Here is a 16,284-nt window from a genome sequence, read left to right on the forward strand (position 1 = left end):
TACACGACCATATTTGTAAGGCAATTTATTACAGTGCTTAACTACCCTAACAAATAGGAAGTTTCTCCCAATGTCCAACCTAAATCTCCCTTGCTGCAATTTAAGCCCATTGCTTCTTGTCCGATCCTCAGAGATTAATGAGAACAATTTTTCTCCCTCCTCCTTGTACCAACCGTTTATGTATGTAACACCTGTTATCAGGTTCCCCCTCAGTCTTCTCTTCTCCAAACTGAACAAACTCAGTTTTTTTCAATTTTTTCTCATAGGTCATGTTTTCTAGAACTTTAATCGTTGTTAATTTCCTCTGGACTTTCTCCAATTTGTCCATATCTTTCCTGAAATGTGGTGCCCAGAACTGGACACAATACTCCAGTTGAGGCCATATCAGCATGGAGTAAAGCAGAAAAATTACTTATGTCTTGTTTACAACACTCCTGCTAATACATCCAAGAATTATGTTTACTTTTTTTCAAGAGTGTTACACTGTTGACTCATATTTAGCTTGTGATCCACTATGACCCCCAGATCCCTTTCTGCCATACTCCTTTCTAGGCAGTCACTTCCCATTTTGTATGCTTGCAATTGATTGTTTCTTCCTAAGTGGAGTACTTTGCATTTGTCCTTATTAAATTTCATCCTATTTACTTCAGACATGTCTCCAGTTTCTCCAGATCTTTTTGAATTTTTATCCTATCCTCCAAAGCTCTTGCAACCCAGGCTTAAATAGAATACTTTCCAGAGCCCACTCCACAACCACCTCTAACATGCCATAAAAGCTCCGGGGGGGGTTTGAAAATATTTACTGGAGCTCCACTCTGGATAGCTCCACCTGAATTTAAGGCCTGCTTGCAACCCCTCCCAGCTTGATATCCTCCACAAACTTTATGAAAGTGTACCCTCTATGTCATTATCTAAATCATTGGTGAAGATATTGAACAGAACCGGAACTAAACCGTGTGGGACTCCACTCGATATGCCCTTCCAGCTTGACTGTGAACCATGGATAATTACTCTCTTGGAACGGTTTTCCAACCAGTTATGCACCCACCATATAGTAGCTCCATCTAGGTTGTATTTCCCTCGTTTCTTTATGAGAATGTCACGTGAGACAGTATCTAAAGCCTTCCTCAAGTCAAGATATAACACATCTACCACTTCCTCCAATCCACAAGAATATATGGACAATAACGGTTTGCAACTTTTTATGGTATGTATTTTACCAGATGGTGAATTAAGGCATTATCAAACACCATCTAACTGTCCATTCTAGCAACCTACTAGAAAGCAATCATGTGGTACTGTATTTTTCATTTGGAAAAACCTACTCTAATCATCCAAAGTCGTATTCATAAACACTTATTCAAATACATCAACAGGAGCACATAAAGGCTGACAGCAAGATACCCTTCATGAAATCAAATTCAATGAGGAAACAAAGTGGGAAGTGATTAGAAACACCATTAACTTAGAGAAAAACAGTTAAAATGTCTTGACAGTGTCCTCCAGCTTTAGTTCCACAAGGCACTAGAGCTTAAAGACACTGAGTTCAAAATAATGCACATGCTGGATAGCTTCAGTTGTTTGATCTAAAGTGAAATTTCTCCCACCTGAATTCTGACTCTTTCTAGGTTGTCACATTACAAAAATTGCATTGGATTTAAACTATGGAATGTTACCAGATGCACTCACTATTGCAGCTGGAAATGTGTCACACAGTGTACAACTGAGCTACTTGGTTCTATGGAAAATCCTTCTAAGCTGTTTTTCATGTTGCACATGACAGTCTGTTGAGTATCAGATGCAGAATCAGGTTCTTCTGCATGACGATTGTGTGCTCTGGTGGTCCTTCCACCTACTCGCACCTCTAGGCATTCCTGTGCATTCGCTACTGATTGATTCTCCCTCTTTGTGCCAGGGAACTGCATGAAGATAATATCTTTTTTGTGTTAAAAAGGACAGTCTTTTACCTGTAGCTTTTTCAAAGACAGTACAGAGCAACTTTCACCAAGAGGCCTCTGAGTGTTCGAGCCATTTGTATGTGCTTAGAGCAGGATACAGATAGCTTATGCACCAACCATATCTCTTGGGTGTGTAGAGGAATTGATTTCAGAGCCACAGTAGAACATGAGCACTGTGAATCAAATATTGAAAAGTGCCAAACACCCACAAATTCCATTTTCATTAAAAGGAGTTGTTAATGCTCAATGTAACCAGTCGTTTGGTCAATATTAAGGTGTGAATCCAGGATTTACAGTCCTGAACACATGAACCTTTCTGCTTGAGCTAAAGGACAAGTCCCCCTATGGCACCTGTAGTGGATTCATTAATCTCATATTTTTTATTCGCCATTAAATGGGGACAAAGATCCGCATTCTCCTCATGCTAGTTGCATCAGCAGGAACTCACAGCATCTCATCGAATATGGCCTTATGTAGAGGAGCATCAGTATATAGAAAAATCTCCTTTGTGTAAGTAGTTTTCCATTCTAAGCACTTCTGTTATGTCAGAAGTAATGTATTTAAAGGCAATTTATCAGGATGGTAAATTGATCTTGTCATTAGATTCACCTTGGGAATTGCGACATTCTGACAGGACTTGGGTTTGAATTTCATGGCCAACTTCATGACTTCCATAGCCTTCTGATTCTCCTAACTGCTCCTCTGAAATTTCCAGCCTTTAATTTTCCTTCCCAGCTTCTCTCCAGGCTTTTCCATCACTTCTAGGCCTGCATCCTGCTTTGTTGGCTACTCCATCATTTCACCCACCTTCTTGCATATCCCAATACTACCTGACTCTTACAACCCTTCCTGCCTTCAGCACCCCTGAATCATAGAAATTAGATTTCAAAGGCCTATTTGATCAGCACCAGCCAATGCAAGATTACTGTCTACAATACATTTTCTTGGGCTATGTCCGAATTTAAATGAGCTCAGTGATTGGGCTTCCATCACTGAAAGTGTGCCACAGCCTAGAACAGATCTCACCATTAGTCTTTTTTCCTAATATTCATCCTAAGTTTTCCTCTGGTAAGTTTCATCCCATCATTTCCACTTATACACACAGGATCACTTCACACACTATCAATTCCTTCCCTTTCTTGACATTTCTGTCATTTCCCTACTTCTCCCAGGTTCAACCCAATGCTCTACAACAGTGTTTTTGGCTGCCTTCGGTGCCTTCAATTTTCCCACTCCTTCCCTTTCTTTGCTTTCTCGCATCATGTCTCCCCTGATGATCCACCACCACTCCAGCCCAAAGCTCTTCCGACAGTCTCCATAATGGTGCAGTTTCCAGATGAAGCCAAAAAATTGCTTCACTGACTCGTTTATTTACATAGCACCCCACTTGCTTGCTCTAAAGGTTCACAATCCAGCAGAGAAAAGCAAAGAAATACACTTTCTATCTGTTTAGTGTTTATAGACCATTTGATGTTTCATTACTTTTCAATAGGTAGGCACCAATTCCTCTCCTACCCCACTTGGATTTTGAGGGCTGAATGTCATTAAGGAAAAACATATGATTATTGTATCAACATAAGCCACAACCATGGTTTTCTTTCTTAACTTCAGCTCAGCAGTTCAGCAAACAGACTGTGTTTGCGAAATAAAAGAGCCAATATGATAAAGACATTGTGAAATCAAACAGCCCTAGACATAGGATTGCTCTGCAGAGGTTTTTAATTATACATTCTTCCCTGGTTAAAAAAAAAATCAGATTCTTTAAAGATTTCCTATACTAAAGATAAAAAGGGTAATATGGAAACCACCACAAATAATGGCAAAAAAAGACAGGAAACCCCATGAGATCAACAGTGTTAAATAGCTGACCAATCCCTTTCTCCCCATATATTCTCCATTATTATTGTACAATTGCCACTTAAATCCATAACATTTTAAAGAGCTAAGGTGGAGCATTGAAATATGATGCCTGACTGCCTCTGTGGTATTGGAGGAGAATCAAATGCTGTATAAGTCGTACAGCAATGTGATATTTCCAGCAAGTTGGTGGATATCATGGAGTATTGTTGTTACAAAAGGAAGTAATTTATTTAACTTTTCTCTTTCTTCCCCTCCCCCCCATAATGTCTGTTTTATTCGTCTCATTACATTTCCATAAATTATACCAACAGAGGAAATGATTAACTGAAGATTGTTTCCTCAAAAACATTATTCCTGGTCATTAACAGCTGCATCAAACTGCAATGCTATATAATCTAAACACATTATTAGTACTTGTAAAAAGCCTCATGTTTTATTACTTTGCTCCAAAGAATTGTGATCACAAAGCCCAGGAGGCATCATTATAGACATTCTAAAACTATACCCCAAATGTTCTCATTGCATACGTTTTGTCATAAAAAAATGCTTGTTGTGACCTAGATATTTTTTCTTGATGTCTAACAACTAGGGTTGTGCAAAATATTCACCGTGAAATTTCTTAACTTCAAATGTTGAGGTTTTTACATTTGGTTCGACTAAAAAAAGATGCAGTGATATTTGTGTAGATAGGAACTTTGGCCAAGATTTTCCAAACTGATATTGATTTAGGGTGCCTACTTGAGACAAGTCCCTAAGGGGACTTGATTTTCAGAGTGCAAGTGCTATTTGTTGTAAGTTTTACACCCAGTTCTAATTCAGTCTTAGTCTCTGATTCTCCACTGTCCAGGGAACTTGTATAATCATTTACACCCATGCAAAGTGGGTACAAAATGTTGGCATCCTTATACACCATAGATTATGGTGCAATTCAGTGCTATAGCTCTTAATAAAGACACAACAAGCTTTCTTATTCCTGACACGAGTGTAAATATCTGTGAGAGGTGCTCAGTTGTGGCGAATCAGGTTAACTGTTGCCACCTACACCAATCTACTAATCTGGAATATCTTTCCAAGATGGAGCAATGAAACTATTTACCGAAAGAGCAAATAAATATGACAATTAGGATTTTCTTTGCCGACCATTTTCTTTTGCATTGGCTTTTATTCCTTCTTTTCTTGCCTTATAGATAACCCAAGTGGGCAGAGCCTGGAAGAAAAGATTATTTACGGAGTAGAGAACAGCAGCACTTTCTTGGAGTGCAGTCCAAAATCTCAGCGTGCTCTAGTTTACTGGCAATTCCAGAAGCCAAATGAGGACCGAAAAGAAGAGGTACGTTAGCATGAATTCAAATACATGTGTCACCATGCCCCAATGAGTCACAGCTGTGAATACCAGATTCAGGACAAACTGCTGAGAAATTGGGCAGACTCCCCAAACAGGTGGTTATTCTGTCATTAGTTTATGCCAAGCCAGTAACAAAAGTAAACGTCTATCTCACCACACTGGTTAAAAAGAAGTAAAAAATGCAGTCTCCTTAGGCATACCAGACCATGTCTGAACACCCAGACACTGGACTCTGTGATGAGTGGTTTCTGAAAACCAATTTCATCACATAGAGATCAGCCAGGTCATAGCCAGGTCAATAACTCAGATCTTACCCAATAATCATGCTATTGCCAATCCTTTAATACCTAATATCTAAAGGTTTATTTATAAGAGAAAAGAAAGAGGGGAGAGTTAAAATGATCAAAGAACTCATACACACACACCATTGCAAAGTTCTTGGATCAGGTTGGCTTGTACAGTCTCTGGTCCTCAGCCATAGTCAATATGTTCCTTTTAGTGTAAATCAATAGTCCAGAGATCAGAACAGGAAAGAGGCAAAATAGAGATGCTTCCAGGGCCTTTATACCTTCTCCCACATGGAGAGGGTGCTTTCAGTCTTGGTTTGTGGAAAATTACAGGCACAAAATGGAATCCAGGTTCACATGAGTAAGTCACGTGCCCTTATATGGCTTGATGATTCCTAGGACCAGCCATAATATTCTGGCTAAAGCATCCACAGAAATGCTCACCCAGTGGGGACAAGCTTCTTCTATGGTTCATTATGAGAGCTAACTGTTCTTTAATGGGCCATCAACTTGAATGGTCCATTCACAATGTGCTGGCTAGATTGGATGTAAACTACCTTGTGGGTGTTACCCCAAGAGCAAACACTTTTGAAATACAGGTAGATAGTCAATATTCATAGCTTCAGATACGGTGATGTTACATGGATTTAAACAGGATAATCATATTTGATAGATTGTAACTTTTCTATTGATACCTTACATGACATACTTTGTAGAAGAGTTGTTGCAATTGTCAAACAGTGGCAATATTAATGATATAAATGGTCATGTTTCAATCATACAGCATAACAACATGCAATATAGAATCATAGAAATATAGGGCTGGAAGGGACCTTGAGAGGTCATCTAGTCAAGCTCCGTGCACTGAGGCAGGATCAAGTATATCTAGACCATCCCTGATAGGTGACTGTCTAACTGGGTCTTAAAAATCTCTGGTGACAGGGACTCCACAACTTTCATTAGAAGCTTATTCCAGTGCTTAACTATCCTTAAAGTTAGAAAGGTTTTTTTGTAATAACTAACCTAAATCTCCCTTGCTGCAGTTTAAGCTGATTACTTCTTGTGGTGCCTTCAGTGGACAACAAGAATAATTGATCACCATCCCCTTTATAACAGCCCTTACCATATTTGAAGAGTGTTATCAGGTTTCCCTTGTCTTCTTTTCTGAAGACTAAACATGCCCAGCTATTTTAATCCTTTCCTCATAGGCCAGGTTTTCTAAACTTTTTGTTGCTCTCTTGTGGATTCTCTCAACTTGTCCTCATCTTTCTTAAAGTGTGGCACCCAGAACTGGACACAGTATTCTAGTTGAGTATTCACCAGTGCCTACTAGAGCAGGCCAGTTATCTACTGTGTCTCAAATATGACACTGTGGTTAATACATCCCAGAATGATATTTGCATTTTTTTTTTGCCACAACTTCACACTTCAGACTCCTTCAGTTTGTGATCCACTGTAACCCTCAGATTCTTTTAATCAGTACTACTGCCTAGCCAGGTAGTCTCCATTTGGTAGTTGTACATTTGATTTTTTCTTGCTAAGTATAGAACGTTGCACTTGTCATTACTGAATTTCATCTTGTTCATTTTAGACCAATTATCCAATTTGTCACAGTTGTTTTGAATTCCAATTCTGCCCTCCAAAGTGCTGGCAACTCCTCCTAGCTTGGTATCACTTGCAAATTTTATAAGCCTACTCTCCACTCCATTATCCATGTCATTAAAGAAAATATTGACTAGTATCAGATTCAGGAGAGACCCTTCTGGGATTCCACCAGATGGGCACTTGCAATTCGACAGTGAACCACTGATAACTAACCTTTGAGTCTGGTCTTTTAAGCAGTTTTTCTACCAACTTTATAGTAATTTTATCTAGACCACATTTCACTACTTTGCTTATGAGAATGTTATGTGGGACTGTGTCAAAAACCATACTAAAAAAACCCCCACAACAAGATATATCACGTTTATAGATTACCCTCTATCTACTAAGTCAGTAACCCTGTCATAGGAGGAAAACAGGTTGGGTTTGGCATGATTTGTTCTTGACAAATCCATGTCGGCTATTACTTATAACTCTATTATCCTGTAGGTGCTTACAAACTGATTATTTAATCATTTGTTCCAGAATCTTTCAAGGCATCGGAGTTGGGTTGATAATTCCCTGTGTCCCCTTTGTTTCCCTTTTTAAAGCTAGATACTATGTTGCCCTTCTCCAGGCCTCTGAAACCTCACCTGTCCTCCATGAGTTCTTGAAGATAACAATCCACCTGAATCCCAGCCCTTTACTTAAACAAGACAAGCCTTTGTTTTAATTTGCAAATGGAACCTTTTCTCTTTCCCTGTCCCTCAGCCCACTCTAACAAGATATCTCATCTCTTCTATTACCCCAATTATTCCTCATTCCATGAATCCTCAAAAGATTGTTCTGGCTTCTCAACAGGAAACCTTCACAGTCTCTTCCCTCCCTCCAAATAGCTTGCCCTAAATGACTAAAGTGCCCTCCCAGATCCTTCCTTCTGCAATCCTCACTGTAGACATGTCTAGCTTGAGATAGGGCTGAACAGACATCCTGGCTTTGAACCCTCCTGAGCCTTGGAAGAGCTCAGATCAGGAGATGAACTTTGTCTCCACTTCAGAGACACCCGTTCTTGAAGGCACCAGTACCTTTCAAGATATTGCAGATTCCTAACACTCACTGCTTGTGCAATCACCACACTCCAGGTTTTTCCAGTCAGATAAGTTCCTGAGAGGGTGAAATCCACCCCTGTGAAGACGGCAAGCACAAAGCATGTTCACACCTAAACCCCACTTAAACCATCCAGTAAGTCTTCATTGGTACTAAGATGGTGAAGTGGCCTGGTACTTGCTCTCTCCACAGGGGTGAATTTCACCTAGACTTCATTGTGTTCCTCTAAATACAGAGTCCCTAGAGTATCTGACTGGATCAGCATTCAGGCAGCCGAATAGGAACATTATCAGACCTGTTGGATCTTGCGAGGCTCTTCAAAAGTAAGTCAGATGGAGAGTCAGGAAGAGGGACCAGAAGCTGTTAGTGGACTGAAGGCTAGGAAAGCATAGTGGTTTGTTTGTTTTTTTCATTAAGAACCATAGAAGACTTGTACACAATCAGTAGAGTTTAAGAAGATCTGAGATGTGTTACAATTAGTATGCAAAAGAAAAATCAGTGTTTGTCCACTGTGATAGTCATCATTATGCAATAAATGTCTATTGTGGATGTACAGGCACAGACCTGTACATGTTCCATCAGCAGAACAAACAAGTAACTAAATGTTACCCAGTCCTGCCATCGTTTTTGTGTGCTGAACTGTTATTGAAAGCAATGGGAGTTTTGAGGGAAACTTGGGTCCACAAAAATAAAGAAACAGTGCTAGGTATTATTCTATATTATCACTGTTGTTAAAGGGTTTTTTTCACCAGAGTGGATAGAACTTTGGAAACTCTTCCAGCTGTACTTTGGATTTAATTCCAAAGCTATCTCCTGAAGTTATCTTCCCCTAGCTGCTTCCTTAACTTTTCCAAAATTCCAATTGCCTTCCCAGCTGCTCTCAAACATGTCCACATCTCTTCTGTGCTCAGTTGACTATGCCAACATGTCACCAGGAGGCTGGGTTCAAACTGTTCCCATTCCAACCTTCTCAACATTTGCTGGGCTTCTCTTTGGGTCTCCTATATTAATACATAATAGAAATTATTAGACAAAGCTGGTCACTGAATCCAAACTACGTAGCAGTAATTGTGAAGCTTTCTGAATAATAATAAATAAAATTATTATTAGTAGTAGTAATAATAAAGAATGCATTACTATTAGTTTGGACCTCTATAACACATACTATCCAAGAATCTCAAACCAGTTGCCTTTATGGAGACCACTACACTGGCACTTTGCTTTTTCACAAACAACCATGGTGATCAATGTATCATTTTTCACACCTAAAGAAATGTCCACCAAGGCAAAGAGTTGACTAACCCTTCCTACACAGCACTGAAATTTTTAAAGTGAGTGTTTTCTCTTTCTGAAGTTACCTACATTACATTGTTTCCTATATATAGTACCCCCAGGTGCTCAGGGGGATTAGTAGAAACACAGACATCCTCTTAGCCAGTAAGATCATATCATCACATCATTTTTAAGGGAATAACCTTTACCCTGCTGGCTAGACAGCTCTGCCTGAAACTGGAGAACAAAAATAATGTCTTCCATTGCATTTTTGTGAAGAATGAAAATTATAGGCAACTTAGTACCTGAGTCAAACAAGGAAGCCAAGGACTATGTTTTCAAACTGCATGCTAACTGTCTGGTCACATTAGGAGCTTTATATTGTTTGATTTGCTTTGTTTGCTTAGCTGGTTAAGTATTTCATTCTTTAGAATCCAATTTTAGTGGATGACACAATGGGTGTGATGCACTTTCTCTAACATCTGCATGTACACACGTACATGTGCCTGCACACCCACACCCACACACACACACACACACACACACACACACACAGCATACCTATCTGAATCACTTACACAAATGTGAGTTTTTGCAAGCCTGCTTATTGCACTTCATAATTTTAGGCTTAATATGTAGTCCTTTCCTCATACCTTCCTCTCTTCTAGCAGCATGCTTCCCTCTGCCTGAGGGCTTTGTACTGGGGAGCACCAGGGTGGGGGTTAAAGGGTCAGATTTCACCTTCACAACCTTGAGGAATGGTATAGAGCAGGGATCATGGCGCACCTGGTCCATGGTGGCTGGTATCATCCAGGGTGGGTCTGTTGATTCTGCACAGTTTGCATCTCCCATAACCTGCTCACAAACCCCACTAACAGAGGTTCCACTGCACACAGAGCCCCACAGCACACAGGATTGTGGAATAAACTCTCTTTCTCCCAGGCTTCCTGAGTGTTTCCATGTCTATATGGAACCTTTCACAGCTACAGAGGGACCAGGTGCTCTTTCCCCTTAATATGCTTTTTTATGCCAGGGAACTAGGGATGGTTAGGGAAAAGTTCTGAACATTTATAAGAGATAATTGTTGAAATGTTTCCTTTTCTCCAACACAGATAAAAGTGGATGATCATTTCATCAGGACAGAACAGGGCCTTCTGCTACGGACCCTTCAGCGGAAAGACTCCGGCATTTACTTTTGTCATGCCGTGGAGCATGGCTTCATGCAAACGCTGCTCAAAGTGACTCTGGAAGTAATTGATACTGAACACCTGGAAGAGCTGCTTCATAAAGAAGATGATGGTGATGGCTCCAAGGCCAAAGAGATTTCCAACAGTATGACCCCTAGTCAGAAAGTCTGGTATAGAGACTTCATGCAGTTAATCAACCACCCCAACCTCAATACAATGGATGAGTTCTGCGAACAGGTTTGGAAAAGGGATCGCAAACAACGTCGGCAAAGACCTGCCAATGCACAGGTGAATACTAATAAGTGGAAGCACCTACAAGAAAATAAGAAAGGTAGGAACAGGAGGACCCACGAATTTGAGAGGGCACCACGGAGTGTCTGAGCTGCATTACCTCTAGGAACCTCATCCAAGTAAAAACTTGTATAGACAGATAACTGGAAAAAAATGCAATATACATGAACTTTTTCATGGCATTATGTGGATGTTTACAAAGGTGGGAAGTTCAAACAATTTCCACCAGGTTTAAATAAAATCAATTTCTAACTTTCCTAGCAGAGCTTCCCCCACCAATTCCCAGACAGAGTTTCAAGGATGAAAACTCACCCTGGACCCAGCTTATTGCCCAATGAGTTCTGCAAAGAGTTCATCAGAAAGGTTTTGCTTTCTCCTTTGCTCAAGATAGAAAAGTGTCATGTTTCATGCTGCCATTTAACAGGAAAGTAAAACAAAACCCACCTTTCATCAGCTGCGCTACCTTTCCTGAACTTAACTAAAAAAACTGCATGGACTAGCTAAGCTGATCAACATCCCGACATTTAGATGGATGCGAGGTTTTTTTATTTTATGGCTTACCAGGTCTCTTGCTTATATGTACTGGAAAGATAAAAACAATACTAAATGAGATGGTCTGTGGAAATCTGAACAGCATGAACCAGCCAGCATCCAGAGGGGAAAAAAAAGAAAAAAGAGTGGAGTACACTGGCCTACTACTGATGACTTCTTTCATCTTTGATTTAAAGATGTATTTTATTAAAACTATAATTTAAATGTACCATGATGAATATGCAGTAAACATTAGCTCTTTTCTAAAATAGAATAGGCTTTTTGTCTTAGAAATATTGTACTTTCTAATTATTGGTTTAAAGGGAAAAAGAAAACAACTTCCAATTACAAGCTGCTTTACTCTCTTGTTTGGAAATTCTTTCATGGCAGTAAGTAACACTGCAGCTAACCCTCTTGCCTCTACCCTCACATTCTATATGAAAGTAACTTCTACGCTATTCAACATGAAAGTCCCTGTATAGCATGGAAGTTTTTGGATTCCCCTTCTCTCCCCCCCCCCCCCCAAATATAGCACATGAAAAAATTCAGCTTGTATAATATCTTGATACAAATAGATTGAACCAATGAAGAGAAAATCGTCTAAATACTGTAGCTCATACACAGCCATTAATCCATGAGCAAAACTCCTGTTCAGTTCAGAAGGAGCTTCACTCGCAACTCTATGGTAGGAATCAATTTTGGACAATATCCTAGGCCCTTGTGTTCTCCCTGCATGGGGCCCTAGGGGTCAATTTCACCTGTGGGTTGAGTCCCCTGCTGTTGTAAATTGTCATATTGAAGTATATGAAGTTACAGCAGTGGGGAATTTGGACCAGTATATATTCTGCATGCAATGGGACTGCAGGATAAAAGCAGGTACAGTGCAATTGTACTATAAGAATCTCCATTTTAAGGATCTATGGATAATGGTTTTGGTCCACCCCAGTACAGATATGTCCCAGTTTTGTTGAAGTCCATTTTCAGCTATCCTGTCTCCTATATCTCACCTCACTTTGGCCTGTAAACGCCTCTTGGCCTATGCATAACTTCTATTCATGTTGGTGAGAAGCAGATTACTAGAGCCCATGTGATATCCTAGGTTTGCTATAACAGCTTTATAAAAGGTGCCCCTTGTTTGGAGGTTAATAACCAGCCTCTTTCACTGTTGTTCACTGCAACTCCTTGCAGTTCTGATTCACAATATTATCTGCATTCACACGTGCAGTGCAACACAACCTGCTGTGCACAGCCACTCTCACAATGTGATCCAAGTCCCTTTACCACTCAATAAAAAAACAAAACAAAACAAAAAACCCCCAACTCTTCTTCCTCATAAGTGAAGCATAGTTTCTAACATCTATAGCAATGAGGTTTTCATTAAGGGCCCAATCCTACAAAGCCCTCTGTGTGGAACTTGAATCAGTTTCAGAGATGTTGGGAACATGGAGGGCTCACAGGATCTAAATGCACTAAAACATCCAAACTTGCTACCATTTAATTTAGTGGCAAAACTCCGTTACATGATGCAGGATCAGGTTATAAATCCCAACTTTAGCAAAGAACTGAAGTGTTTAACTTGAAAGCATGCACTTAAGTCCTTCTCTTTTCAGCATAGCACTGAAGTATATGCTTAACTTGACTTCTGTGGGACTTACGCATGCTTAAAATTAAGCAACATGTGCAAATGCTGTGCTGAATATGATGAACTTAAGTACATGTTTGAGCATATGCTTACAAGCTCCCTTGTATCAGGACCCTACATGAGCATTAATTTCTCAGCTTAAGTGTTTGAAATTCATCACAGCCTATCAGCTGAAGTATTTTGTTGTACTTATAGCCCATTGTTCAGCCTATTAAGGCTACTTTGTATCACCAAGTCATTAAAATCATTTAAAATGTTTTCCCCTTTAGCAAAGAGGACTTCCAAAGCCCACTGAAATCAGAGGAAAGACTCAGACTTCAATGGGCCCCGAATTATCCAATCTGCTGCTTTGTATGTTTAATGGTTACTGTCACTTATTATTTCCCCCTCAACTTTGTTCCCTTTTACAACAGCCTATTGAAAAGAAGATTAATTAGAGATTACATTTGAAAACTGGCATTCCTTCACAGAAAAAAAAATCTCTGTAAAACATAATTCATTCTGTAAGAGTGAAATTACAGCAGCCATGCGGTTTTGCCATTTGATAAATGTTTAACTGTACACATAAAAGGGTCACCCCCTGCAGATTTCAACTTACATGTACAGTCCTTCTTGACATAATCAGTCCTGCTGAAGTCTGTGCATCTACTCACATAAGGAAAGGCTGAAAGGATCAGACCCAAAGATGAAACAGTTGATGTCAACCAGAGTGCACTTAAACAGGAATTGGTCTGAGTTGCAACAGCATCTGATACTATTTGAAATGAACTGATTTCAAAGGCCAGAGACTGTGACAAATTTGTGCATAGAAGGATGACCTACAATTTCAGTATAGCTCACACATCCTGTTTGTATTTTTTCTTAATATGTCATAATGTTGCAAATCAAAGGAAACCATCCCTTTAAATCACCAACAAAAAAATCTCTAAACCTCCAGTTCCAAGCTATAGGTGAACCAAGTAGAAGGTTATATGTAAGGTGGAGAGAAATAAAGGATTTTGTTTATAACCAGGAAACGCTATTGAAATTTGTTTAAAGATAGAAATTTGCAAGACTTTTATCGTCTTACTAAACTACCCTTGGCATTTGCATGGACCGCTCAAGATAGGAGTTGTTCAATAGCTCATAATGACTGCCTGGTTTTGTTAAACTACAGTATCAAGCTAAGAAACTGCATCTTTGCAGAACAGAGTTAACCGTTGATGGCCCAAACGAAGTCACTGTGTAAAAAAAAATTAAAATGCATGTGAATGCGCATTTACGGATCCTTTTTTTATGTATTATTTAGTGAATATCAATGGTATGTGTTTAATAGTTCAGTTTTTGCTACCTACACATTAGCCAAAAGAGATGTAAATATTTTTGACTAGGGTAAGGAGGTACAGTATAAAGTACTGCTATCTAGAGGTACTCCATTTCAATGTGTTCAACACAAGACTAAAATGCAAGGTTTTGTCACACAGTTTATAGGGTGGTTTATTTGCTATTTCGGTGCCAAGGTGATGTGCCACTTTGTAAGCACATTCCTCACTGGGTAGTAAATAATTCTACTTCCGTATTTATCACTGCAATTCAGACGGGAACTAGAAAACTGGAGAGAAAAATGTAATGAAACTGCTGCTGTAAATTATTTCTTTTAGCATGTATTCAGTTGTTAAATAAACATTTCTTCAAAAGAGTTGACATTGGCTGTCTTAACTGCTTACATGTCATGTTCCTTGTAAATTTCATGGAGCTATGGAGTGAATTACTGCCAGCAGAATGCTATCATTTTATATTAACTCTGTTTTCCAGGCTAGAACCATTGTTTGTTTTTAAGGTGTATATTGATTCTGCATAAAGGTCTAGTGATGATGAACCAAGTGCCAAGATCTCTTAGCCTCATTCTGACTCCCTCTGCTGGCTTAGAGAAATTTTGCAGTAGGTCCTAGAGGTTCTAACCAGGATCGTATCCCCATTGTACTCAACACTGCATAAATGTAGTAAGAGACCTAAACTATTCTGAAGAGTTTACAGTCTGAAGCCTGGTCTACACTACACAATTCGGTCAGTTTAACTACATTGGTCAGAGGTGTGAAAAATCCCCAGAGTGATGAGGTTAAGCCCATCTAAGTACCCATGCAAGTGGTGTTAGATTGATGGAAGAATTCTTCCATCGACCTTGCTACCACCTCTGAGGGATGTGGATTACCTATGGTGACTGGAGAAGCCCCTCCCATTGGTGTATATAGCGTCTAAGCTGAAGCGCAGCAGTGGGGCTGTTGCATTTTAAGTGTAAACAAGCCCTAAGTGGACAACACAAAAGATGAGGGAAAGGAAGTGTCATTAGCCCCATTTTACAGGTAGGCAACTCAGTTACAGAGCGGGTAAGAAACTTACCCAAGATCAGACAGAGAGTCTGCAGCAGAATCAGGGACTGAACCAGACCGCCTGAGTCCGTAACTTTCTGTCTAAAGCTCGCAGCTTCTGTTTTCCCATCTGTAAAGTAGGCAGAGTATCAGTCACCCACTTCCCAGGGATGCTGAAGATGTTTTAATGTCAGTAAAGCCTTTTGAAGCTGGAATCCCATATAAGCCCCAATGCCCACCTCCTACCTGTCTTCCTACATCAAATAACTCAGCTACAGGCTGTGAATCTCTCCAGGCACAATGGGAGAGGAGAAGGCAGCCGAGCTACAGTGTATCCACTTTGCAGCCGCTTCTCCCATCTAAGGGCTGCAGTGGCCTCTTCTGTGCTTGTGCCATTCCACTGGGGGGTGGAAGATCAACGTATTTGCCCTGTCTCCTGCCTGCCTTCCTCACGCAGAGCAACCGTGCACCACTTCCCTAGGTACCATTATGGAGCTGTGATCTGTAACACATGGAGAAATCCAGCCTCTCTACATAGCCTCCTGGCCTCATCCCATGCAGTACTTAGGGATGCCTTCCATTCCCATCAAGAAGGGGGAAGCGTTTGGATCTAATGCTTATTATTAATATTTTTAAAGGATTTAACCACACCGTTTCCATAGAGATGAAATGTCCTGTTTCCAAGATTATCCTGGGGATTTATTGCCAAAGCGTGATGTAATTCCAGGGCACCTCTCTCTGAAGAACATGTGTTTGAGCTCTTTGACCATGTTTCGTTTATGAAGATTGAAACGCACTTCGCATGTAGGCACTTGATGGGGAGTTCAGTGAATATAATCAGGAAGGAAACAGCAGTGTAAGATCCCAACTAATTT

The 16,284-nt window shown here is 40.0% G+C and overlaps 1 protein-coding gene across 2 annotated transcripts in view; it reads left to right on the forward strand.

Annotated features, from left to right (window-relative positions):
- Positions 1–14,739, forward strand: part of SEMA3A (semaphorin 3A) — a 289,689-nt gene extending 274,950 nt beyond the window's left edge. For both annotated transcript variants that reach the window (XM_075124518.1, XM_048835313.2), the window contains 2 exons: positions 5,006–5,148; positions 10,523–14,739. In XM_075124518.1, the coding sequence (XP_074980619.1) occupies positions 5,006–5,148; positions 10,523–10,978 (599 nt within the window). In that variant the 3' untranslated portion in view covers positions 10,979–14,739. The remainder of the gene's footprint in view (positions 1–5,005; positions 5,149–10,522) is intronic.
- Positions 14,740–16,284: the final 1,545 nt, after the last annotated feature.

The sequence above is a fragment of the Caretta caretta genome, chromosome 1, assembly GCF_965140235.1.
Source record: "Caretta caretta isolate rCarCar2 chromosome 1, rCarCar1.hap1, whole genome shotgun sequence".
Classification (NCBI taxonomy): Eukaryota; Metazoa; Chordata; order Testudines; family Cheloniidae; genus Caretta; species Caretta caretta.